We start from the raw sequence: 27,555 nt of genomic DNA on the forward strand, positions 1-27,555 counted from the left end.
AGCACGACACTGTCCACTGGACTGGATCGGGAGCCCCCTTTTTAGTAAGGTCATTCAGCGGGCTGGTGACAACAGAGTAGCTAGGCACAAACCTTCGGTAGTAGCCTGCCAGCCCTTTTTGGTCTTGGGTGCTGGGCAGGCTGCGATCAATGCGATTTTGTCAACCTGTGGACACACCTGTCCGTGCCCCAAGTGGAACCCCAGATACCTAAATTCCACCTGCCCAATTGCGAAGCATACGTGACATGAATGTTGTGATAATTTTGAGGAGTGCCTCCACAACATTGCATGCTGAGATGTTGCGCAGGGGCATTGCTTCCAGATATCGCAATGCAGAGTCCACCACAACCAATACAAAGCGATGGTCATGTGCAGTCTGCTCTAATGGACCGACAAGATCCATGGCAATTCTGTCAAAGGGGATCTTGATCAATGGCAGCAGGCGCTTTTGGGGTGGCCAAAAGCACCAAAAAAGTGCCTGCAACTGACCGCACACCACTTGAGAACGACCTCGTGAATGCCCGGCCAAAAGAAACGGGCCATTATGCGGTTCAAAGTTTTTCCATGACCTAACTGGCCATTGGATTATAATGAGCTGCCTGGAAGTGTGTTTCTTGACGGCTTTTTGGTGCTACCAGCTGAGTTGTATTCTCTTTGGTTTGAGTGTCCTGCGTCACTCAATACAACCGCTCTTTAATAATAGAAAAGTACGGGTATGTTAGCGCAAGACCGGACTGGAGCTGTTCCATCAATTACTTTCACTTGTTCAAAGGCGTGCTTGAGGGACTCGTCACACGACTGCTCCAGAGGGAAGTCCCCCTCAGGGAAGCCCCTGAGAATAGGAACTCCCCCATCTGCATCATCCTGAAGCATAGCCGATGTTGACAGCCATGGCACCACCTCACCAGGATCCTTGCGAGAGTAAAGATCTGGTCCGTCGTTCCACGGCCAGGATGAGAATCGCATTGTTCCTCTTCAATCCGAGGTTCAACAATCGGCCGAACCCTCCTCTCCAGCACCTTGGAGTAAACTTTACCAGGGAGGCTGAGAAGTGTGATACCCCTGTAGTTGGCACACACTCTCTGATCCCCCTTTTTGAAGAGGGGAACCACGCAATGTTGAAGAGGCGTGTCATCCATGACACCCCCTCCACATCCAAAACTTTCAGCATTTCTGGTCGGATCTCATCAATCCCCGGGGCTTTGCCACTGCGGAGTTGTTTGACTACCTCAGTGACCTCCCCCAGGGAAATATAATCTGATCCCCCATCAGCCTCCGGCTCTGCCTCTAGCATAGAGGGCGTGTTGGGATTTAGGAGTTCTTCAAAGTGTTCCTTCCACCGCCCAATAACCTCCTCGGTTGAGGTCAACAGCATCCCATCTTTGCTGTATACAGCTTGGATGGTTCCCTGTTTCCCCCTCCTAAGGTGGCGGACGGTTTTCCAGAAGCACTTTGGTGCGGACCGAAAGTCCTTCTCCATGGCTTCTCCAAACTTTTCCCACACCCACTGCTTTGCCTCCCTCATGGCCGAGGCCGCAGCACTTCGGGCCTGTCGGTACCTTGCAACTGCCTCCGGAGACCTCTGGGACAACAAATCCTGGAAGGCCTGACCACCAGTGTCCACCACGGTGTTCGAGGGTCACCACCCCTTGCGGCACCTAAAACCTTGAGGCCGCAGCTCTCCACTGCGGCTTCGGCAATGGAAGCTTTGAACATTGCCCACTCCGGTTCAATGTCCCCAACCTCCGCAGGGATGCCTGAAAAGCTCCGCCGGAGGTGTGAGTTGAAGATCTTGCGGACAGGGACCTCCTCCAAACGTTCCAAGTTCACCCGCACTACTCGCTTGGGCTTCCCAGGTCTGTCCAGAGTCTTTCTCCACCCACTGACCCAACTCACCACCAGATGGTGATCGGTTGACAGCTCTGCCCCTCTCTTCACCCGAGTGTCCAAAACATATGGCCTCAGATCCGACGACACGATTACAAAATCGATCATCGACCTTCGGCCTAGGGTGCTCTGGTACCATGTACACTTATGAGCATCCTTATGTTCGAACATGGTGTTTGTTATAGATAATCCATGACTAGCAAAGAAGTCTAATAACAAATATCCACTTGAGTTCAGATCGGGGAGGCCGTTCCTCCCAATCACGCCTTTCCAGGTGTCCCTGTCATTTCCCACGTGTGCGTTGAAGTCACCCAGCATCACTATGGAGTCCCCTACTGGGGCCCTATTCAGGACTCCATTCAGGGTCTCCAAGAAGGCCGAATACTCTGAACTGCTGTTCGGTGCATATGCACAGACAACAGTCAGAGTTTTCCCCCCGGGGGGCGCTATGGAGCAATGTAGGAGGTAGACGTGTTTGCCATCTCCTCCACAACCAAGTTGATAAAACTGCACTCTAAATGTCTCTAATCTACTTTTAAATTGGCTGAAAGTCTAGCTTGACAACTATAGCGCTTCACTTGAATCTTAAACTTTGTCGATGCCGTCAAAAAAGCAACCTCAGGGCATTAAACCCTCTCAGCCGCAACCGGAGGCTTCTGACAATATGGCGATGGCTGACCAAACGGCAGGCCTCGCGCTGGAAGAAAAAGACATGTCACGAATGATGGAGAAGATTTCAGAAAAGATCATCAGTGCCTTTGATGAGAGATTCGATAAACTAGAAGCGACTCTTCGAACCATACAAACGACACAACGAGAGTTAAGTGAGAGAGTCGAGATGGTACAGGAACAGGCCAGTGATCATGAAACTCGTATCCTCTCTTTGGAAACTTCCCTGGATACCTTAAGTAAAGAGAACAAGATGCTTAAGTCCAAGCTTAACGATCTCGAGGGCCGATCGCGCCGTAATAAAATCCGGATTGTCGGTATCCCAGAAGGAGCTGAAAAAGGAAGACCAACTGAGTTCGTGGCGGATCTGATCAAGCAACTTTTCGAAGACTTTTCCGACCCCCCAATCATTGATCGTGCACACCGAGTACCGCAGCCAAAGCCTCCAGAAGGAGCCAAGTCGCGCGCAATAATCACATGAATCCATTACTTTCAAGACAAAGAGCACATCCTATGCCTTCGTCAGGGCCGTCAGCTTGAATACCAGGGGCGTAAGGTGCTGTTTTTCCCGGATTACACGGCTGAGGTAATGGAACAACGCCGGAGCTTCAGCGAGGCAATGCAAAAGTTAAGAGAGCTTAATGTGCGTCATACTCTGCGCTTCCCTGCCAAGCTTTGCATCACCTATAATGGAAATACTGGAATGTTTACGTCTCCCACGGACGCAAAGCTAGACATAGACAAAGAACTGAGGCAAGTCGCTGGGACGGATTAAGAATAAATTCTGATGTGTAGTGCTATGGAGTTTATAGAGACTGCAAGTGCTTATTATCTTTTTTAGATAAGATTTGGTTGTGGAGTTGCATTTTTTGTTTTGTTTTACATTTCGTTCCTTTCTACTAGCCCGTTTTACTTAGCTTAGTTGTGAGTGTTAGTGTAATTTAATACTTTGCTTCAAGCTTCGCGTTCTCTAGTCACTAGGGGGAGCCATAATGCTTCGTTAAGGGAAGTCATTTGAGGCATTGGGAGGGATTGGGAAGGAGGGGCCTAAAGTTCGAGGCTTAAGTTGTTGTTGTTTTTTTGTTTTTTTTTTGGAGGGGGAATATTATTGTGGTTTTACTTTGTGTAAATGAAAGGGAACGATGAAACTAATACAGGAAATGCTACCTTAACCTTGGCATCTTGGAACATTAAAGGGCTTGGCCACCCCATTAAAAGAGGCAAAGTGTTTACCTAAGTGTTTACATGTCCTTGAAAGCAGACATCTTATTTCTACAGGAAACGCATATAGCTGTCGGACAAGAACATAAACTTAGAGTGAATTGGATATCTCAGGTATATCAGGCACCTTTCAACAGTAAGGCCAGGGGGGTAGCAATTTTACTTCGTAAGGGTGTCTCATTTCAGCTTGACTCGATGACTACTGACTCTCATGGCAGATATGTCATGATTTCAGGAAAACTTAGTTCCTTGCACATCACAATGTTAAATATATATGGTCCTAATATTGATGACCCTCAATTTTTTTAAAGGGTTTTTGATCTAATATCATCTGGGTGTGTAAATGTCATTATCGGCGGTGACTTCAATTGTTATTTAGATTCGATTTTAGACTGATCATCCTCAAAGCCACCTCCTAGTATAACCTCAGTACAGATCCTCAATAGGTTGATTGAGGAAAGGAACATGGTAGATATTTGGAGGTTGCAACACCCAACAGAAAGGGAATACTCATTTTACTCGCAGGTTCATAAATCTTACACTAGGATTGACCGTTTTTTGGTTACCTCTGAACTGATACACAGAATAACTGATACACGGAACCATAACATGCTGATATCAGACCATAGTCCTGTCTCACTTCAGATTAATAAAATCCTGCCATGTCAAGGTTATCATTGGCGATTCAACCCTTACCTACTTAAAGACCCAGCTTTTGAAAGCTACATTAACGCTAAACTGGACGATTTCTTAATGAATAATGACAATGGCCAAGTCTCTGATTCAATCTTATGGGATACTCTTAAGGCAGTCATAAGGGGTCATATTATTGCTTTTGAATCTGCTAGCAAGAGAAATAGCAATAACAGGCTTCTGAGAATTGAAAATTTACTCACAACATTAGAACAGGCATATAGGAATCTCCGGATTACAACAAGATTATAATAAGATACTGAATTTAAAAAATGAATATAATTCAATCTTGGGCAAAAGAATTGAGACTCTCTTAAACTGAAACAAAAACACTTTGAATTAGGTGATAAGCCAGAAACTTTATTAGCGAGACAGTTAAGGGGTGTGCAAGCAAAGCAAACAATTCATCAAATAAAGTCAAACACAGCTGAGATTGTAACCAACCCAGAAGAAATTAATGAATCCTTTAGGGATTTTTACTCTGATCTGTATTCCTCAAAATGCAATGTCAGTCAAGAGGATTATGAATCTTCTTTGATAGTCTTAATCTCCCCCAGTTAGATAAAATTGCAAAAGAAGATCTAGAATACGCATTTTCTGAAGCGGATATATTGGAGGCCATCAAGTCTTTCCCATCGGGCAAAGCACCAGGCCTAGATGGCTTTGGATGTGAATTTTATAAAACCTTCTCTTTAAAACTAGCCCCTTACTTATTGAGAATGATTAATGACTCATTTGAAAATGGCAGACTCCCCAATTCATTATATGAGGCCAATATCTGTGTTCTATTAAAGAAAGGCAAAGACGACACGGATCCGGCCAATTATAGACCTATATCGCTTCTTAACTTTGATCAGAAGGTGATAACAAAAGTGTTAGCAAACAGACTTGGAAAGCATATCTCAACAATAATACACCCAGACCAAACTGGGTTTATACCAGGTCGTTTCTCCTTCTGCAATGTTCGTCTCCTTCTTAATATTCTTTATAAGGAGCGTTATAAGGAAGCCTCAGGAGCGATCATCTCACTAGATGCCCAAAAGGCGTTTGATCAAATAGAGTGGCCTTTTATTCTAAAAGCGCTTGAGCACTTTGGGTCTGGGAGTCGTTTTATCAAGTGGGTAAAAATTCTATATTTATGTCCTCGTTCATCCATCCTGACAAACTCTAACAAATCTAACCCCTTTGAGTTGCATCGAGGAGTCAGACAAGGAGATCCTCTTTCCCCTCTTCTTTTTGATATTGCGTTGGAACCGCTAGCAGTAGGGATTAGAAGTCACCCACATATACATGGAATAAAGATGGGAAAGGATGAAGCTTTGTTTAGTCTATATTAATATATCTTTCTGACCCAGCCAAATCAGTTCCCTATTTGCTTGATTATATTAATGCTTTCGGTAAAATCTCCGGATATACTATTAACTGGTCCAAAAGTGAGTTTATGTCACTTGCTAGTCACACAAATTCCAGCCAGGTTGGTCCCTCGGCCTCGCCTTTCAAAATAGTCGAAGACCACCTTACATATCTTGGCATTGTGATACCAAAGAACCCCAAGCAATTATTTAAATTAAACTTTTTGGCTAAGATTGACAAATTAAAAGATAACATTGAGCGATGGAGGCTCCTTCCACTATCTATGATTGGCAAAATTAATGCAATTAAAATGGTCACTCTACCACAGTTCCTTTACCTCTTTCAAAATGTGCCTATTTGTATACCTGCATCTTTTTTCAAGCTTTTGGATTCGGTTATCATACCGTTTATTTGGGCTTACAGGACTCCCCGAATAGCAAAAGCGCACTTACAGAAACCCACTCAGACGGGAGGCCTAGGGCTCCCAGTGTTTAAATATTACTATTGGGCAGCGAATGCCAGGGCTTTATCTTATTGCCAGAGGGGTATTAGTGAAACTTTCTCTATGGCTGACCCTCTATGGCTTAAGATAGAGACATTTTCTCTTTCAAAATCTTGTCTCCCTGTTTTACTTTTCTCAAAAGCCTCTCCCTCAACAAAACTAATTGGTACTAATTTAATAGTTAAAAATTCATTACGAATATTAAATCAGATAAGGAAACATCTTAAATCACCTGACGTCTCCGTCCTCACACCCATCGCTAACAATCACACGTTTAAACCCTCTCAGCTAGACCGAGGTTTTATTGAATGGAAAAGTAAAGGTCTGATTTCTATTGGGGATCTTTATATAGATGGTAAATTTGCATCTTTTAACCAATTGCAATCTGTATTTAATCTCCCAAGGTCTGACTTTTTTCGATACTTGCAAGTGAGACATTATGTTCAAACGGTTATTCCACAATCATCGTGAGACATCTGGTCTGACGATGGGTTAATTCTTTCCAACTGCCTGTGAACACCAATCATATAAAAGAAGTATGGGCTATGGATTTTGATGAAGAAGTGTCCGATGAAACCTGGAATAACAGTCTCAGTAACATCCAGGATTGCTCAATAAATGTGAGACACAGGTTGATTCAGTTCAAAGTGATACATAGATTGCATTATTCTAAAACGAAATTGAGTAAAATATACAATTCTATTTCTCCAATTTGTGACAGATGTAAAACTGAGGAAGGGTCTTTGTCACACATGTTTTGGTTTTGTCACAAACTGTTTAATTTTTGGACTGCTATATTTGATTTTTTTTTCAAAAGTTTTTCAAAAAGAGGTTAAGCCAGACCATGGTCTTGCAATTTTCGGATCCTCTGAGGCATTGAATGCTCTCCCAAGATCTCAGCAACGAGCTCTATTGATGGGCATGACTCTTGCGAAGAAAACAATACTTTTAAACTGGAAATCTTCAGACTCTCCACCGTTCAAGGCTTGGTTATGTGAACTGTTTCATGTCATACAACTAGAAAGGATACGTTCCTTGGTATCCAAATCTCATCGCCAATTTCAAACTGTATGGCAGCCCTTCGTGGATTTCCTCAAGTCTGATTAGTGTATAATTATTGTTCTCACTGTAATTAATCTATGATTAGGTTTTGTTTATGTTAGTCCAACCCCCCTTGTTTTGTTTTTTGTTTTGTTATGGTTGTAGTGCTTAGTTTTCCCTTTATTTTAAAATTTGTACACTATGTAAAAATGGAAAATAAAATATATAAAGAGTTTCCCCCCCCACAACACGTAGGCGTAGGGAGGCGACCCTCTCGTCCACCGGGGTAAACTCCAACGTAGTGGCGCTCAGCCAGGGGCTCGTGAGTATCCCCACACCCGCCCGTCGCCTCACACCCTGGGAAACTCCAGAGAAGAATAGAGTCCATCCCCTATCCAGGAGTACGGATTCAGAGCCAAAACTGTGCGTCGATGTAAGCCCCACCAGATCCAACTTGTAACGCTCCACCTCCCTCACTAGTTCCGGCTCCTTCCCCCCAAGTGAGGTGACATTCCACGTCCCCAGAGCTAGCCTTTGCTGCCCGGATCTGGTCCGTTGAGGCCCATGGCCTTCACTGCCACCCATATGGCAACGCACCCGACTCCTGTGGTTTCTCCAATGGGTGGTGGGCCCAAGGGATTCAAGTTCAAGGTCAGTTCTTTTATTTTCAATTTCTTTGGCTCAGTAATGACAGTAACCATTGTAATCAATAAGTTTAAATACAATGTTGCACACTCTGGCTGCTGTGCTCTTGGTTCACTGTCTCTCTCGCACTGATGCTGTGGCGTGGCTCTTAAGTCTCCCTCCGCCATCACTATAATGAGAGACAGGTGTTGTCATCGTGAACCAGGTGACGAGCCTTACCACGACCCCCATGCCACACAGATATAAAACTATTTTGTTGTGGAAAGTGGAGTTTTGGTTATTCAGGGCAAGACAGTCATACTTTGAGTCAGGGGACAAAGCATGAAAGATTTTGGCTAGATGTATTAAGCAAAGATAATTTTTTCTACCATTCCCTCAGTGAAATCTGCAGGTGGTGAAATTTTTAGCTAAGCCATTGATAATAATAATACCTTTAAAGAGTTCTATCTTGATCTTTATCGTTCCACTATATACCTGATATCTACTCCCTAAATTGACGACTGAGCAAAAAATGTTCTTGATTCAGAGATAACCTTGGAGGAGCATGATGAGGTAATTAAGGCCTACAGGCAAGGCTCCGGGGCCAGATGGTTTTGTCGCTGAATTTTTTAGATCTTATGCTACAGAATTGGCTCCAATTTTGTTAGAAGTTTATATGGAATCATTAAAGAATGGAAAAATTCCCCCAACCATGACACAAGCCCGGATCAGTCTGATTCTTAAAAAGGACAAAATCCAAGCGAGTGTAAAAGTTACTGTCTAATTTCCCTGATCCAGCTAGATGTAAAACCTTTGTCAAAACTTTTTGCTAAACGATTAAGTAAAGTTGACATCTCTTATACATATAGATCAGGTGGGGTTTATTCTGGGCCGTAGCTTCTCTGATAACATTAGGCGTTTCATCAATATCGTGTGGCCAGTGTTGAATGATCAGTCTCCGGTCACTGCCATCTCACTTGATGCCAAAAAGGCATTTGATATGGTAGAATGGGATTATCTTTTTAAGATTTTGGAAATGTATGTGTTCGGGACTACATTTATTGGTTGGATTATATTTCTTTATAGACACCCTGTAGCAGCTGTACAAGCAAATGTATTAATTTTCGATTTATTGTTTTTACAGTATCAGTAGGTAATTTCAGGTTGTTGTGCAGAAATTGTTTGTTTATGGATTCTGGACTGTCAAAGTCATTCTCGGGCATTTCCGAGAATATGTGATTGTCCCGCATACTTCTTGTTTGGATGTCAACAATCGTTTCTTTCATTTCTTTGTTTTCTTTTTTAATATTTTGCATATGCGAGGAGAGTGAAGTCTGAAGTTCTTTGTTGTCTCTAAGTCAAGGCAAGATCGTAAATCCTTAATCTCCATGAATAATTAGAGGTATGTCTAGTTTATTGTTTATTAAATCCAGCACACTAACCTTTATTTCAGAAATGAGCCGATCATCGGTAGATGTGTAAATGTTTTTCCTTTTTTCTGGATTCAGTGCTCCTTCTGTTGTTGACTCCACGTCAGCATTTATCTTGTGATAAAAGTAGTTATCAATAAATTGTTATAAGTTCTATATTTCAGATATTGAAATACATTTTCAAGGAGCAGCTTAATCTTCACAGCATGTTGAATCGGCTCATGTGAGTTCACACCAGACACATACACCAAACTAATGCCATTGGATGAGCCAATATTGCCATGTTGCTGAGACCGGTTTATTCCTAAGCCATTTCTGACCTTTCACCAATAAAGGAAAGCCAATTAATGCATTTACACCACACATGTGGTCAGTTTATTAAGCCTAATCGGTGTAAGAAGATGCATGTAAACTTGCTCAGTCATGTTCAGGTAAAGCATGAACTCAGATTTAAACAGACTTTATTACTTTTGAACCTGATCTAAAACGGTTTGGCTCTTTCTGTTTTTTTCAACCTGTTTTTAAGTAGCTTTGTGAAAAAGGCCTCAGAAGGAGCCATTTTTTTTTTAAATGTTTTTTTTTTTACCACTAAATAGCACAAACATGCTCTGTGTAGAGATGCTTTCAATAACTGTCCCAAGCCTGTTAAATGTTTTTTTCTTTCTTTTTTTCTCAGAGGTGCAATTCCCATCCCTTCCTCCAGGGGGCGATAAATAAAGACTATTTCACAGAGTTGTGTAGAAATGTGAACTAGAGGAAGAGAGAAGCAGATGCACAAGCAAGTATTGTTGTACGTTCATGCTGATTTTGTCAAATATCTTAAGACTTGATTGAGAAAAGTTATTTTGTTCAACCTTTTGTAGGTTGATAATTAAATGTGTTAATACTCAATGTTTGTTTCTCCAGAACTTGTAACTGTGCTGGAGAATGGAAATAGAAATTAAAAGGAAAAACTCATAAGTGTATCATCTGAAGTTTACTGGCATACTATTATAAAAATGAAGTGTGTTAAAGAAGAGTTTAAAGAGGAGTGTGAAGACATCAGTATTACAGAATCATGCAGAATGAAACATGAAGATACTGAAGAACAAAGAGGTTGGTGTTCATTCTTAATTCTTCATAAAGACTGTTCGAGACATCAAGGGCGTTTTCACAGCTGGCTTGTTTGGGGCATTTGTTTCGAACCTGGTGAGTTTTCTACAATATCCAAACAATATACCTCTAAAAACCACAAACATACCTGATGGATCTTTAGAGATGACATCTGCAATTTGTTGTCAAAATATGGATATTACCTTTTGGTGACTACAGTTTAATTTAAAATAGGAGTTGTTTATAATTCCTGAGGTCATTTTAGTATAATCACTTCCCTCTTTTGGATAGCGACAGAACAGATACTGGTTGGATGGTGTTTGCAACTGATAAAAACATTTTCATGTGGCTTTACTCTTTTTGTGTGTGTGTGTGAGAGAGAGAGAGAGAGAGAGAGAGAGAGAGAGAGAGAGAGAGAGAGCGAGAGAGAGCTTTGTGACTGCCATTTTTAACTAATGGCAGATAAAAAATAACCGTTACAGAAATTGTACAACTCATATCCGAGTGACTGAATATTTGCAGTGCAACTTCTGACTGGAACATGCATTCTGTACAATGCAGCGGAACATAAACTGAAACACAAACTATACTCTGAAATGTTTATAGTTTGACCATTTTCTACATGTTAGTCATTTTATTTCAATGGATGTGCTAAATCTCAGAAGAGCGCACAAACACTGTGTCAACTTGCGCACATCTTGAATTTGCAAAAAGAAAATGCAACATTGTAACAACAATTTTAGCCCGTTTTGGAACTAGTCAAACAAGCAACAGGTCTGAAAACGCCCAAAGGTATCAAAGCTTCAGATAGTCCACTAGTTCTGGCAGTTGTTAGAAAATCAAAGAATCTGTAAAATTACATTTAAATAATTCCAGAATCTACATGAGAGAATTCAATTTCAGCAGATAAAAGATCACAAAGCAGATACTTTAAAAAGGGGTTCAGTTGTATTTCTTTTTCACATTTTCTTTGTTCTTTTTAGACTTGATGGAAATGAAAGAGGAGAGTCAAGAACTGAGTGACGTGGAGGAGAAACATCAGTATCATACATTTGATAATTTCATCACTGGTGAAGAAGATTTTGGTGGCTCAAAGCCTGAAAATATATTATCACAAAAAAGAAATCTAAGAACAAAAGCCAAAGATTCTTTCAGCTGCTCTCACTGTGGAAAGAGTTTCACACAAAAAAGAAACCTTAATGCTCACTTAAAACTGCACACTGGAGAGAAACCTTTCCCCTGCATTCAGTGTGGACAGAGTTTTGCACATAAAGGAGATCTTAAGCGGCATATGAGAATTCACACTGGAGAGAAGCCTTTCACGTGCCATCGATGTGGAAAGAGTTTCACACAGAAAGGACCGCTTGACGTTCACATGATAATCCACACTGGAGAGAAGCCATTTACATGCCCTCAATGTGGAAAGACTTTTGCACATAAAGGAAGTCTTCAGCGTCACATGAGAATCCACACTGGAGAAAAGCCTTTCACATGTCTTCTGTGTGGAAAGGGTTTCACTCAAGCATGTGACCTGAAACTTCATCTGGGTTTGCATTCTGGATTAAAGCCATTTAACTGTGATCAGTGTGGCAAGAAATTTACGCTGGCATCACATCTAAAGGGACACATGACAACTCATACTAATGAGAAGCCTTACGTGTGTTCTTGTTGTGGAAAGAGTTTTGCTCGCTCAGGAAACCTGAAAACACATGAGAGGGTGCATACTGGAGAGAAGCCATACAAATGCACTTCATGTGACAAACGTTTCAGCACATCAAGTAATCTTCAGACTCATTTAAAAAAGCATTCACCAAAACTGTCAGTAACTATTTTTCCATCCAAGGATGCTTTGTGAAAAACGTTTTAGCACATCAAAATAAACGATACTTCAAATGTCACGAAAAACAAGTTTGGAAAAACATTTTGTCGGGAAATTTGGCATTAATGCAAAATTTTTGTGTCACATGACAGAATTTACCCCAATTGTTAGCCTGTGTTAATCATGACGACAGTGTACATCCTTGACAGCCAATTTATTGTACGTGATTATGGATTGATCCTATATTTACAGTCTTTGAAAATCAGTGGGTTCAACCAAAAGCAGTAAAATGTTGATTTAAATGGAGTTCGGGTGAAAATTAGGTGCATTTAAAAGTGATAAGTGCAGGCAGAAAGCACACTTGAGGTTAAGTCATCCACTAAATTGGGAGTAAGGGAGCATCATATAGCTTTCCTATGCTGCTACAGTGCATCCGAAAAGTATTCACAGCGCTTCACTTTTTCCACATTTTGTTATGTTACAGCCTTATTCCAAAATTGATTAAATTCATTGTTTTACCCAAAATTCTACAAACAATACCCCATAATGACAGAGTGAAAAAAGTTTGTTTGAAATCTTTACAAATTTATTAAAAATTAATGTACATATTCACAGCCTTTGCTCAATACTTTGTTAAAGCACCTTTGGCACCAATTACAGCCTCAAGTCTTTTTGTGTATGATTCTACAAGCTTGGCACTCCTATTTTTGGGCAGTTTCTCCCATTCTTCTTTGCAGGACCTCTCAAGCTCCATCAGGTGGTATGGGGAGCGTCGGTGCACAGTCATTTTCAGATCTCTCCAGAGATGTTCAATCTGGTTCAAGTCTGAGCTCTGGCTGGGCCACTCAACGACATTCATAGAGTTGACCCGTAGCCACTCCTTTGTTATATTTGGCTGTGTGCTTAGGGTCGATGTCCTGTTGGAAGATGAACCTTCACCCCATTCTGAGGTCCAGAGTTCTCTGGAGCAGGTTTTCATCAAGGATGTCTCTGTATATTGATGCATTCATCTTTCCCTCGATCCTGACTAGTCTCCCAGTTACTGCCGCTGAAAAACATCCCCACAGCATGATGCGGCCACCACCATGCTGTAGGGATGGTATTGGCCAGGTGATGAGGTTTCCTCCAGACATGATCTTTGTTTCATCAGACCAGAGAATTTTGTTTCTCATGGTCTGAGAGTCCTTCAGGTGCCTTTTGGCAAACTCCAGGTGGGCTGTCATGTGCCTTTTACTGAGGAGTGGCTTCCGTCTGGCCACTCTACCATACAGGCCTGATTGTTGGATTGCTGCAGAGATGGTTTTTCTTCTGGAAGTTTCTCCTCTCTCCACAGAGAAATGCTGGAGCTCTGTCAGGGTGACCATCGGGTTCTTGGTCACCTCCCAGACTAAGGCCCTTCTCCCCCGATCGCTCAGTTTGGCCAGGTGGCCAGCTGTAGGAAGAGTCCCAATCTTCCATTTATGGATGATGGAGAACACTGTGCTCATTGGGACCTTCAATGCAGCAGAAATGTTACTGTACCCTTCCCCAGATCTGTGCCTTGATACAATCCTGTCTCGGAGGTCTACAGACAATTCCTTGGACTTCATGGCTCGGTTTGTGCTCTGACATGCACTGTTAACTGTGGGACCTTATATAGACAGGTGTGTGTGCCTTTCCAAATCATGTCCAATCAACTGAATTTACCACATGTGTAAATGTGTAAACATTATTATGTATGTGAATTTACTGCAAACATCTGGTCAAAAGTTCAGTTTCAGTCTGCAGTTGATGTTTGGACCACTCAACATTTTTGGCATAGGATAATGGTTATCAGTACATAGATCCACAATCTATATACAGTTTAACATTTTATTTTAACATGGTTGGCAATGATTGGATGATGCTGGCCATTACTTTGAATCATAATTAAGGAAATATCTGAGTGATAAAATAAGCAATTTGAATATGAAATAAAACATTTAATTTCACAACTTAGTCCCGATGTCAGCATATGAGGACATGTATTTTTAGGAAAACTATTTGCACTTTTTTGCATGTTTATTAGGTGCTACTAGTCACAAATCTAAAAGGGAAATGGAATATGCACACAGCAGTCACACTCACTGTGTCTCATAAGGTTAGATGTTGAATTAGGCTTCTACAAGCATTGTATGGTAAAACTTTATAGTTTTATGTACTTAAATCTCACACATTGATTTAAGTATGCTTTTTGTCAAGGACACACTCCTAAACCGATGCAGTCCCTTCACTATTGCCATCTTTATAATCCTCATTTCGTTAAGACTTATAAGCATGCTTTTCTTATCAATCCATGGTGACTTGTGGATTCTGAGCTCTCCTGAGAATGCCTTTCTGAGTTCACCATAAACAAATATAAGCGGAGTATCAAACTCAGGGTTGAGTGAACTAACTATAAACTGGTAATCTGCTACCAGTAATATTGAGTGAGCAATGTGTGGTTTAATCAAGTTGAGTTCAGGGTTTATGTCAGAGTTGATTAACAGAAGTAAAGAGGGCACACGCACAGAAGGCTCTTATAATGTTTCATCTCATCTGAGCATTCCAATATGCAAATATTTTCATAAGACATGGCCGTCTGGAATGAAGAAACTGAAGAACAACTGATCAACATGATTCAGGAAAGGCCAGCTCTGTACGACTTTATAGAAACATGTTATGCCAACCGGGTTGTGAACTCTGGCGTGAGATCAAAAACAAACTTGTTATATCAGGTAAGATTTTCTTTTTGGCCATTGGGCTTTTTAGCAGAAATGGTTATTAATTGCATGGTAAATATAATTCGATTTTCTGTTTACCAAAATAAGCCAGGCTTATTTCAGTTATGAAACAGGCAGTTGTGCTGTTATTACCTGCCAGCTTCTTGAATCCGTCTTGTCGAAACAAGAAGAGCAAAAATAACCTTCGTTGCCACTGCATATAGACGTGAATTTGACCTGCTAACACAATGCTTACAAAACTTGACTTTGTCTTTCAGAGAAAGAGCTCAGAAAGAGGTGGGATTCTCTGCGAACAGTATATATGGTACAAGGAACTTGCACCATCAGGAAGTTTTGGCAGCAATGGATCCTGACCTGGGTGCAGTTTTTAAAACCCTACATAAAAAGGAAGGAGACCACTTCCAACCTAATTATTAGGGTAAATTAACTGTTCTTTTTGTTGAGTTAAAATAATTCTAAGTCGTTTTGGATAAAAACATCTGCTACATGACAAAAATGTAAATACAAATTAGCAAGAAGTGGCCACTGATTGTCCAGGTTGGTGTTTCTACGCCACTATTCAAATGTAGCCTTTCATACGTTAACTTGGTCTCACTCTCCCGTTATCTTCCAAAATGTGCCATGAAGTGCATCTGTATAAAGCCATTATAATATAACATTTTCTACACTGTCAGAGAAGCTTATTAACACCAGGGATTTCCCTAATCAAATGGAGCCCAATTTTAAGGATACTGTTTTATGAATGGTTTGTGAACAGTTGTAAAAATCCATGGTATTAAGTCCCCCTCATTGTAAATTTATTTTTATTTTAAGGAACCGTCAGCTGCTGATGATTCCTTTTTACCCTCAGATGACACCAACAGTGACACCTGGACCATACGATAGGGTGACCACCTGGCTATTGCTCTGTTGCAGGTCAGCAGACCTGATTTTGCAGGACAATGCGGGACATGAGGGAGAGATAACTTACTATTATTGTACTAGGTGAATAAATATTGCTGGACCTTTCTGCTGCCTTTGACACAGTCAACCATCAGATCCTACTCTCCACCCTCTCTAAACTGGGTATCACTGGAACTGTGCTTGACTGGTTCAACTCTTATCTCTCAGAAAGGTCCTTTGAGGTAGCATGGAGAGGGGAAGTATCCAAGCCACACAAGTTACTTACTGGGGTACCTCAGGGATCAGTGCTTGGGCCACTTTTCTTCTCCATATACACAACATCACTGGGACCCATCATCCAGTCACATGGTTTCTCTTACCACTGCTACGCTGATGACACGCAACTCTACTTGTCTTTCCAGCCCAACGACACCACAGTGACCGTTCGAATCGCTGCCTGTCTGGCAGACATCTCGGCCTGGATGAAGGAACACCACCTTCAACTCAACCCTGCCAAGACCGAACTCCTTGTCTTTCCAGCCAACCCGGCTGTTGAACACAACATCACCGTGCAGCTGGGTCCAACTACAGTTTCAGCCTTCCAAAACGGTCAGAAATCTAGGGGTAACCATTGATGATGAGCTAAATTTCACAGACCACATTTCAAAAACTGCAAGATCTTGTAGATTTACACTCTACAATATCAGGAAGATAAGACCCTTCCTCTCTGTACATGCCACACAACTGCTCGTTCAGTCCCTTGTCATAACTAGACTGGACTACTGTAACGCTCTCATTGCAGGCCTTCCTGCATGTGCTATTAGACCTCTACAAATGATCCAGAATGCAGCAGCACGTCTGGTCTTTAATGAACCTAAGAGAGCACATGTTACACCACTCTTTGTCTCTCTCCACTGGCTGCCGGTTCATGCCCGTTTTAAATTCAAGGCCCTGATGCTGGCATATAAAACAGTCACTGGGTCTGCTCCAGCATACCTAAAAACATTTATGCAGAGCTACGTTCCCACCAGAAGCCTGCGGTCGGCTAAGGAACGTCGCCAAAACAAAGAGGCACCAAAACACTTTCCCGGACTTTCAGTTTCATCATACCATGGTGGTGGAATGACCTTCCCAACTCAATCCAGGAAGCTAACTCACTCTCTATCTTCAAAAAACGGCTAAAAACACATCTTTTCCAAAAGCACTTAACCGGTCAATAAAAAAAAAAAAAAAAAAAATATATATATATATATATATATATATTTACATTTCTTGTTGCACTTAAATCTGTTTTGTATACTATTATGATGATAGTGAAACTTTGTAATATGGCACTTTTTGTACCACTGTCTCCCTAAGATGATTCGCTGATGTTCTTCCTCTTTTGTAAGTCGCTTTGGATAAAAGCGTCTGCCAAATGAATAAATGTAAATGTAAATATTGATTTTATATTAGATGTATTTTTGCAGTGATGTTAAATGTTAATGACGGCGCTGTGAACGTCACTCAGTTTGGCATAAGGTCTATGATACAAACTAATTTTAACAGCACAGACCTACTAAATGTAAATATAATGAAGTGAAAATAATAATCTAATCGTTAAAAAGCACATTTCCAAATAAGCACATCAATTCCATTATTAAAGACTAGAAAGATTAAATGCGATCTTACCGGATTTAGAGCATCTTGAATTACATTTTTTTGCCTGATCTGGCTGCTTCGAGTAAGGCTTTCTCATTCATTATGAATGTAGAACTCCTGGCAGGTGTAGGTTTTAGATTTTTTTTTGACAAAATTTGACTGACACTGCTTGTGACTTACGGGACGCGGGACAAAGCTTCCAATTTCGGGACTGTCCCGCAAAATGCGGGAAAGGTGGTCACCCTACCATACAACCTGTGTCAGACATGCTTGTCTCGGGTGTGTTGCATCATAAAAATGTAATATTTAGGTCACTGTGTCAAGTTAAATATAGTTTAATACTCAATCTTTAAACACATATTGAGATCCCTTAGTTCGCATTTGAACCCTTAGTAACGCATATCTGTGTTGTTTTCTTCACTGTATAAACTGTGTGTTGCTCACACAGCTGAAATTTCACTTACTGTCCTCTGGAGTATACAGGTGGTACTACAAGCATGCGATTAATGCGTTAATTTTTTAACGCGTTATTTTTTGTATAATTAATCGCACGTTATTAACGCATTAACTCGACAGCCCTAGTAAAAATGTCAAATGCTAATATGAGTGGATTGCCTCTCCACGTGGAATGTGAATGGGTTGGGGCACCCCATAAAAAGAAGGAAGGTTATTTTGCTTCCTAAGCATGACAAATACGATATAATGTTTCTTCAAGAAATGCACCTTTCTCCGCAGGAAGCTGAACAATTTGGAAAGATATGGGGTGGGCATTTTTTATAGTGCTGGCTTTAGTAGAGCAGGGGAGTGATTACATTCATAAGTAAACATCTACAATTCAAATGTCTCAAACAGAGTAAAGATAAATTAGGAAGAGTCATTATTGTATTGTCTCTGAAATTCAGGGACAGTCTTATTTTGACTAATATTTATGCACCTAATGTAGATAATCAGGGTTTTTTTTTATAGATCTTTAAGAGATATGTTGCAAGCCACTGGCACCCCTCATGATATAATATTGGGAGTAGACTTTAATATTTTGATGGACTCAGTCCTTGGTCATAGTGAAGCAAAAGTGTGGAAGCCCCCTAGAGCAACAATGCTTCACAGGATGTGTAAAAATCTTGGTCTTACAAATATTTGGAGACTTTTGAACCCATCTGGTAGGGACTATAAATTATTTTCATCAGTCCATAAGATTTACACTAGAATTAAATGTATATCTAAGTCCCTCATTTCATCTGAGCTGATTGCTCAATTGGAAACATTTTAGTCTCAGATCACGCTCTAGTGTGTTTAAAGGTGTTGCCACATATCAAGAAAAGTAAATCATGTAGTTGGCACTTTAATGTATCCCTCTTGCAAAATCCTGAATGCCAACAAATGCTAAAGGCTCAAATCAATGTCTATATGGAGACCAACTGGTCCACAGTATCCTCTGTGGCCGTGGCTTGGGAGACATTTTAGGTGGTTCTTATGGGCCGGATCATATAGTATGCCACTTTTACCAAAAAATCCAAAGCGCAAGAACTCGTTGAATTGGAAGGGAATATTAAAAGTGCAGATGCAGAGCTGAATCACCAAATGTCGTCTAATGGCCTCAGAGAATTGAACCGATTGAAATACAGATATAATACTATTTTGTCATGGAAGGTGGAGTTTTGGCTATTCAGGGCAAGATAGTAACACTTTGAGTTGGGGGACAAAGCAGGGAAACCTCTGACTAAATATATAAAACTGAGAGAGTCTTTATCTACCATTCTCTCAGTGAAATGTGCTAGTGGTGAAATATTTCCCTCGGCCACTAATATTAATAATGCTTTTAAAGAATTCTGTTTTGATCTTTATAGTTCCACATCTTTGTCTACTGAATAGGAGATTAGAAAATTTGTGACACCATTAGAACTTTCCTAAACTGTTGGCTGAGAAAAAAAAAATCTATTGATTCTGAGATAACCTTGGAGGAGCTTGGTAATTAATGCTTTGTTAAAGGCTCCGGGGCCAGACGGCTTTGCCGCTATGCTACAGAACTGGGTCCAGAACTTTTGCTTTTGATCAGACTCCTGTCGCTGCCATCTCACTTGACGACGAAAAGGCATTTGATATGGTAGAATGGGTTTATCTATTTAAGATTTTGGAAATGTACAGGGATACTTTTATTGGTTCGAATAAGTTACTTAATAGACATCTGGAAGCAGCGGTACAAACAAATGGATTAATTTCAGATTATTTTACTCTGGATAGGGGCACCCAGCAGGGTTGCCCTCTTTCCCCATTATTGTTCTGTTTTGCCCTGGAACCATTAGCAGCCACAATAAGAAAAGAGGAGGATTTTCCAGGGGTGATGGCGAGAGGTATGGCAAATAAGCTTCTGCTTTATCCAGATGATATTTTATTATTCGTCTATGACCCTACTAGATTTATGCCTTGCCTCCACATAATTATTCATTCCTTTAAGTTCTCAGGATACAAAATCACTTGGTCTAAATCTGAAGTTTTTGCTCTGACAGCGTACTGCCCAGTAACTGCCTTCCACCCTTAATTAAAAGGTTTTCGAGTGATGTGCAGGTAGGTTTCATTACATTTATCGATGAATGGGAAGGTTAATGTTAAAAAAATGAACTGTATTCCAAAATTCAACTTCCTACTACAGTCACTCCTATAGATGTCTGCCTCTCTTAATTCAAGCAATTTGAGAACATAGCAAAGTATTTCATTTGGAATAGGCATCCCAGATTACATTTCAATAAACTGGATAGGCTGATTGACAAAGGTGTTTTATTATTATGCGTTCGGTCTCAGACATTTGGCTCAATGGTCGCTTCAACCTGAAAAAGCCTCTACCTGGTTTTGTAATGAACAGGAAACTCTTGTCCCTATTTTGCCATTGCAAAGCCTTTCTATCCATCTAACCAGAGAAGTTAAATTACACCATTATCTCGCATTTGCACTCGGTATGGACAAAAGTGTTTAATTCAGATATTTATCTAAATCTTGCCACAAGCTTATGGCTGAACCCCAAACTACATATTAATAATTCCTTTTTCTGGTCAGAGTGGATTGTGAGGGCAGTTACTACACTCGGTGACCTATATGAGAATAGTGTGTTGCGATCCTTTGAAAATTTGGTTCAACATTTTGGGATCCCTAAATAAAAAAAATAGGTATTTACAGCTGCGCCACTTGCTCTGTACTATTTTTGGGAATAGCGTACACCCCCCTAAAGTGGCAGATACTATGAGAGTGGTGATTACTGCTTTTGGAAAAGGTCATTAAGCATCAGTTTGTTACTCCCTGTTAATTCAGAGTCTGGGGCACAGAGCCTCAACCCCTCTTGGAATTGGATGAGGGAGAGTGGACTAGGATTCTAAAAAATATCAAGACTGCATCTAGAGACACAAAGTTCCGCCTTATGCAATTCAAGATTTTACATCGGTTCTATTGGACACTCTCTGGATTGTATAGGCTTGGTAATAAAGAAACACCCACCTACTGGTGATGCCAGTTGTTGATGGAGACAACCCATGTCTTTTGGGGGTGTGTTGAGATCCAGGAATGTGTGGTTAAAGGTTCAGAGTCTGCTGTGCAATGTATTAGGCATTCGGTATCATTTTGCCCCAGACTCTGCATTTTGGGTGATGGGGCGGTCATCAACATTGAAAACAGACACATAAAGAGTTGGGTCTTAACCAGTATCATGATTGCCAGGCAGATAATTTTAAGGGACTGGAGCTCGGAGATGGGTATGGTGGTGGCCTTTTGAGGAGGGGTCATTTAGAAGAATGGGGGGAAGCACAGCATGTTCGTGGAGAAATGGGCGTATGTCATTTGTGGATGGGTGATTTATAATTATTATATTTTTTATTTGTGTTTGTGTGCCTATATCATTTGCAACAACTGGGATGTTGTTGGGGCCATGGTGGGATTGGAAGGGGTGATAATGGGGGTTAAGATTGATTCTGTGTATACCTGTTTTGTTCTTCTGTGTTCATTTATGTGAATCAATAAAAAAAATTAATCGGGAAAAAAAGCCGGCACTCTGTCCAACTCTGTGCACCACTCATGAAATGAGAGTGTACCAGCCAACTTCCATTCCCTAAGAATGACCTTCCTGCTGATCATCATGCTCATAAGGACCCAGTTTTTTAAATGTTTGTTCCCTATGTTAATTACCGCCCCATCACCCAAAATATAAGGTCTGGAGCAGAATAAAATTATATACGAGTGCTCAAGACCTCACAAATAAAATTCTGAACCCTCGACCAAAGCTCTGAGACTTTTCTTGATGGTTATTTGGATTATTTTTGACAAGTTCCTTGTTTTCATCATCTTTATCATCCAGCAGTGTGGACAGAAACATTTGGGTGCATGGGCCAAGATAAATTATCAATTGCATGAGATCAAAGGTTATATAAAATTTTTTTATGTTTCACTAGTTGTTTCCAGGGACATATTTTGGTAATTTAGCTACTAAAGTTTGCCTACTTTAAGGACATTAAAAGATCAATCAACAATGTTTGTGTTTGAGTACAGTCAGACATTTTTAACTTTATTTTACATGCGTAACAAATGGAACATTAGGATATATACAGATATTAGTTGTTATCTATGGAGATTTGGGGGATTTACCATGTAAAACTTTTTACATCTAAAAACAGAATGGACATTTTAACCGTAGAATAGACCAATATTGGTCATAGTTTTTTTCCAAGAAAAATTGGCTGGCATTTCTTTGGACTAGAGGTTGAACGATAGTGGGTTTCACCGAAATTGATAACTAAGGTGGGAAACCAGGCCGATAAATGATTAATCAGCCGATAGTTTTTAACATCTACTGTACATACAGTATATTATTAATTCAAACTAATGTAAAATAGTGCTGAACTTTATTAAGTATTAGGGATGCATGATATATCGTGGGCTCGTATATTATTGGCCAATATCCAGGGAAATCTAAACATTATTATCGCCCTAATAATAGAATCACTGCCAATATTTTAGCCAATACTGAAATGTCACAGCATTATTCAATAACTCACAATAACTACTATAAATCACAGCATTACAAATAAAATAACCCCAAACACAACCTCACGCAGTGCATTGATCTTTAAATAATTATCATAGAGTGACGTGTGATGTGGCTAGAGACAGAGTGCTTGAGGTTGGTTTTATGCTTTAACAGGTGAGAAATGCGCTCAGTTACAAAACATTAAAGTTATATGGAGGCATTTTCCATCTTTCATTGCTGGACTCCTCATTCAGAGAAAAACCAAGGAGTGATTTTGAAATATCTAAAAACCTGTCCATTTATGTATTATTTATCAACCTTTAGTAAAACGTTGCAGCCAGCCTGCCTGTGTTGCTTGAGGACGGGATACAGTATTTTCTGATGTCTGGCAAGTTCCTGTGGAATTTGGTCATGGAGGTAGAAAATGGAAAATTCTTTTCCTATGCATTTAACAAGCTCGTTTTTTCTTGTAGTGTTGGAATTGATAAATTATAGGCCAATTAAATTTTTTCAGACATGCACCGAGATGGTGTACATGATGGTCATTTTTTACAATATCAATGGGTAATTTCAGGTCGTTGTGCAGAAAGTGTTTGTTTACACCCATGTTTCCTGAGAATATGTGACTTTTTAACCTGATCTAAAATGGTTTGGCTCTATCTGGTTTTGTCAACCTGAAACTTTGAAACCGAATTTTTAAGTAGCTTTGTGAAAAAGGCCTCAGAAGGTGCTGTTTTTTTATGTTTTTACCACTAAATGGCACAAACATGCTCTGTGAAGGGAAGCTTTGAGTAACTGTCTGCAGCCTGTTTTTGTTTTTTTAATACTCAGAGGTGCAATACTCATCCCTGCCTCCAGGGGGCGATAAATAAAGACTATTTCACAGAGTTGTGTAGAAATGTGAACTAGAGGAAGAGTGAAGCAGATGCACAAGCAAGTATTGTTGTATGTTCATGCTGATTTTGTCAAATATCTTAAGATTTGATTGAGAAAAGTTATTTTGTTCAACACTTTGTAAGTTGATAATTAAATGTGTTAATACTTGTATGGATACTATTTTTAATTCTTCAATGTTTGTTTCTCCAGAACTTGTGTGTAACTGTGCTGGAGAATGGAAATGTTTTTTTGGTGCAGGATTGTTTGAAACAGCTTTTGATGTTTGTTAAATTGACTTGAATGGTTGTTATGTATTTTTTGGCAGATTGTCCTACATTTGAAAAAAGAAAGAAGGTGGTATAAAACTGCAAGTGTAACATCTGAAGTTTACTGGCATACTATTGCAAAAATGAAGTGTGTTAAAGAAGAGTTTAAAGAGGAGAGTGAAGACATCAGTATTACAGAATCATGCAGAATTAAACATGAAGATACTGAAGAACAAAGAGGTTGGTGTTCATTCTTGATTCTTCATAAAGACTGTTGAGAGACATCAAGGCCGTTTTCACAGCTGGCTTGTTTGGGGCATTTGTTTCGAACCTGGTGTTTTCTACAATATCCAAACAATATACCTCTAAAAACCACAAACATACCTGATGGATCTTTAGAGATGACATCTGAAATTTGTTGTCAAAATATGGATATTACCTTTTGGTGACTACCTTTTAATTTAAAATAGGAGTTGTTTATAATTCCTGAGGTCATTTTAGTATAATCACTTCCCTCTTTTGGATAGCGACAGAACAGATACTGGTGTGTGTGTGTGTGTGAGAGAGAGAGAGAGAGAGAGAGAGAGAGAGAGAGAGAGAGCTTTGTGACTGCCATTTTTAACTAATGGCAGATAAAAAATAACCGTTACAGAAATTGTACAACTCATATCCGAGTGACTGAATATTTGCAGTGCAACTTCTGACTGGAACATGCATTCTGTACAATGCAGCGGCACATAAATTGAAACACAAACTATACTCTGAAATGTTTATAGTTTGACCATTTTCTACATGTTAGTCATTTTATTTCAATGGATGTGCTAAATCTCAGAAGAGCGCACAAACACTGTGTCAACTTGAGCACATCTTGAATTTGCAAAAAGAAAATGCAACATTGTAACAACAATTTTAGCCCGTTTTGGAACTAGTCAAACAAGCAACAGGTCTGAAAACGCCCAAAGGTATCAAAGCTTCAGATAGTCCACTAGTTCTGGCAGTTGTTAGAAAATCAAAGAATCTGTAAAATTACATTTAAATAATTCCAGAATCTACATGAGAGAATTCAATTTCAGCAGATAAAAGATCACAAAGCAGATACTTTAAAAAGGGGTTCAGTTGTATTTCTTTTTCACATTTTCTATATTCATTTTAGACTTGATGGAAATGAAAGAGGAGAGTCAAGAACTGAGTGACGTGGAGGAGAAACATCAGTATCAGACATTTGATAATTTCATCACTGGTGAAGAAGATTTTGGTGGCTCAAAGCCTGAAAATATATTATCACAAAAAAGAAATCTAAGAACAAAAGCCAAAGATTCTTTCAGCTGCTCTCACTGTGGAAAGAGTTTCACACAAAAAAGAAACCTTAATGCTCACTTAAAACTGCACACTGGAGAGAAACCTTTCCCCTGCATTCAGTGTGGACAGAGTTTTGCACATAAAGGAGATCTTAAGCGGCATATGAGAATTCACACTGGAGAGAAGCCTTTCACGTGCCATCGATGTGGAAAGAGTTTCACACAGAAAGGACCGCTTGACGTTCACATGATAATCCACACTGGAGAGAAGCCATTTACATGCCCTCAATGTGGAAAGACTTTTGCACATAAAGGAAGTCTTCAGCGGCACATGAGAATCCACACTGGAGAAAAGCCTTTTACATGTCTTCAGTGTGGAAAGAGTTTCACTCAAGCATGCAATCTCAAACTTCATCTGCGCTTTCATTCTGGATTAAAGCCATTTAACTGTGATCAGTGTGGCAAGAAATTTACGCTGGCATCACATCTAAAGGGACACATGACAACTCATACTAATGAGAAGCCTTACGTGTGCTCTTTTTGTGGAAAGAGTTTTATTACATCATCAAACCTAAAAACACATGTGAGAGTTCATACTGGAGAGAAGCCATTCAAATGCACTTCATGTGGGAAAAGTTTCAGCCAATCACGTAGTCTGAAGATTCATTTAAAAAAGCGTTGCCCAAAACTGTCATAGTGAGAATTTAATTTCAGGGCTTTGTAACACTTCAGTCAGTGAACTAGATCTGGTGGATGTTATTTGGAAGTCATAAAAAGCATATTAAATACAGTGCATCTGGAAAGTATTCACAGTGCTTCACTTTTTCCACATTTTATGTAACAGCCTTATTCCAAAATTGATTAAATTAATTATTTTCCTCAAAATTCTACAAATTCCCATAATGACAACTTGAAGTTTGTTTGAAATTTATTAAAAATAAAAAAATTAAATAAATCACATGTACATAAGTATTCACAGCCTTTGCCATGACACTCAAAATTGAGCTCAGGTGCATCCTGTTTCCACTGATCATCCTTGAGATGTTTCTACAACTTGATTGGAGTCCACCTGTGGTAAATTCAGTAGAATGGACATGATTTGGAAAGGCACACACCTGTCTATATAAGGTCCCACAATTAACAGTGCATGTCAGAGCACAAACCAAGCCATGAAGCCAAATGATCCAGAATGCAGCAGCACGTCTGGTCTTTAATGAACCTAAGAGAGCACATGTTACACCACTCTTTGTCTCTCTCCACTGGCTGCCGGTTCATGCACGTACTAAATTCAAGGCCCTGATGCTGGCATACAAAACAGTCACTGGGTCTGCTTCAGCATACCTAAAAACATTTATGCAGAGCTACGTTCCCACCAGAAGCCTGTGGTCGGCTAAGGAACGTCGCCTTGTCATACCAAAACAAAGAGGCACCAAAACACTTTCCCGGACTTTCAGTTTCATCATACCACGGTGGTGGAATGACCTTCCCAACTCAATCCGTGAAGCTGACTCACTCTCTATCTTCAAAAAACGGCTAAAAACACATCTTTTCCAAAATCACTTAACCGGCCACAAAAAAAAAAAAAATTATATTTACAATTCTTGTTGCACTTAAATCTGTTTTGTATACTATTCTGATGATAGTGAAACTTTGTAGTATGGCACTTTTCATACCACTGTCTCAAGATGATTCGCTTATGTTTTCCTCTTTTGTAAGTTGCTTTGGATAAAAGCGTCTGCCAAATGAATAAATGTAAATGTAAGTCCAAGGAATTGTCTGTAGACCTCCGAGACAGGATTGTATCAAGGCACAGATCTGGGGAGGGGTACAGAAAAATTTCTGCAGCATTGAAGGTCCCAATGAGCACAGTGGCCTCCATTATCCGTAAATGGAAGATGTTTGGAACCACAGAGACTCTTTCTAGAGCTGGCCGCCTGGCCAAACTGAGCGATTGGGGGAGAAGGGCCTTAGTCAGGGAGGTGACCAAGAACCCGATGGTCACTCTGACAGAGCTCCAGCATTTCTCTGTGGAGAGAGGAGAACCTTCCAGAAGAACAACCATCTCTGCAGCACTCCACCAATCTGGCCTGTATGGCAGAGTGGCCAGACGATAGCCACTCCTCAGTAAAAGGCACATGACAGCCTGCCTGGAGTTTGCCAAAAGGCACCTGAAGGACTCTCAGACTATGAGAAATAAAATTCTCTGGTCTGATGAAACAAAGATTGAACTCAATGGCCTGAATGGCAAGCATCATGTCTGGAGGAAACCAGGCACCTCTCATCACCTGGCCAGTGAAGCATGGTGGTGACAGCATCATACATACTGTGGGGATGTTTTTCAGCGGCAGGAACTGGGAGACTAGTCAGGATCGAGGGAAAGATGAATGCATCAATGTACAGCGACATCCTTGATGAAAACCTGCTCCAGAGCACTCTGGACCTCAGACTGGGGCGAAGTTTCATCTTCCAACAGGACAACGACCCTAAGCACACAGCCAAGATAACAAAGGAG

General features: G+C 40.3%; 1 protein-coding gene across 1 annotated transcript in view; it reads left to right on the forward strand.

Moving 5' to 3' along the window:
• The first annotated feature begins 10,160 nt into the window (after positions 1-10,160).
• LOC127644932 (gastrula zinc finger protein XlCGF57.1-like) overlaps positions 10,161-27,555 on the forward strand; it is a 39,585-nt gene continuing 22,190 nt past the window's right edge. The window contains exons 1-3 of the mRNA XM_052128387.1: positions 10,161-10,210; positions 10,327-10,608; positions 24,899-25,693. Of these exons, the coding sequence (XP_051984347.1) occupies positions 10,419-10,608; positions 24,899-25,693 (985 nt within the window). The 5' untranslated portion in view covers positions 10,161-10,210; positions 10,327-10,418. The remainder of the gene's footprint in view (positions 10,211-10,326; positions 10,609-24,898; positions 25,694-27,555) is intronic.

This window comes from Xyrauchen texanus, chromosome 6 (genome assembly GCF_025860055.1).
Source record: "Xyrauchen texanus isolate HMW12.3.18 chromosome 6, RBS_HiC_50CHRs, whole genome shotgun sequence".
Lineage (NCBI taxonomy): Eukaryota > Metazoa > Chordata > Actinopteri > Cypriniformes > Catostomidae > Xyrauchen > Xyrauchen texanus.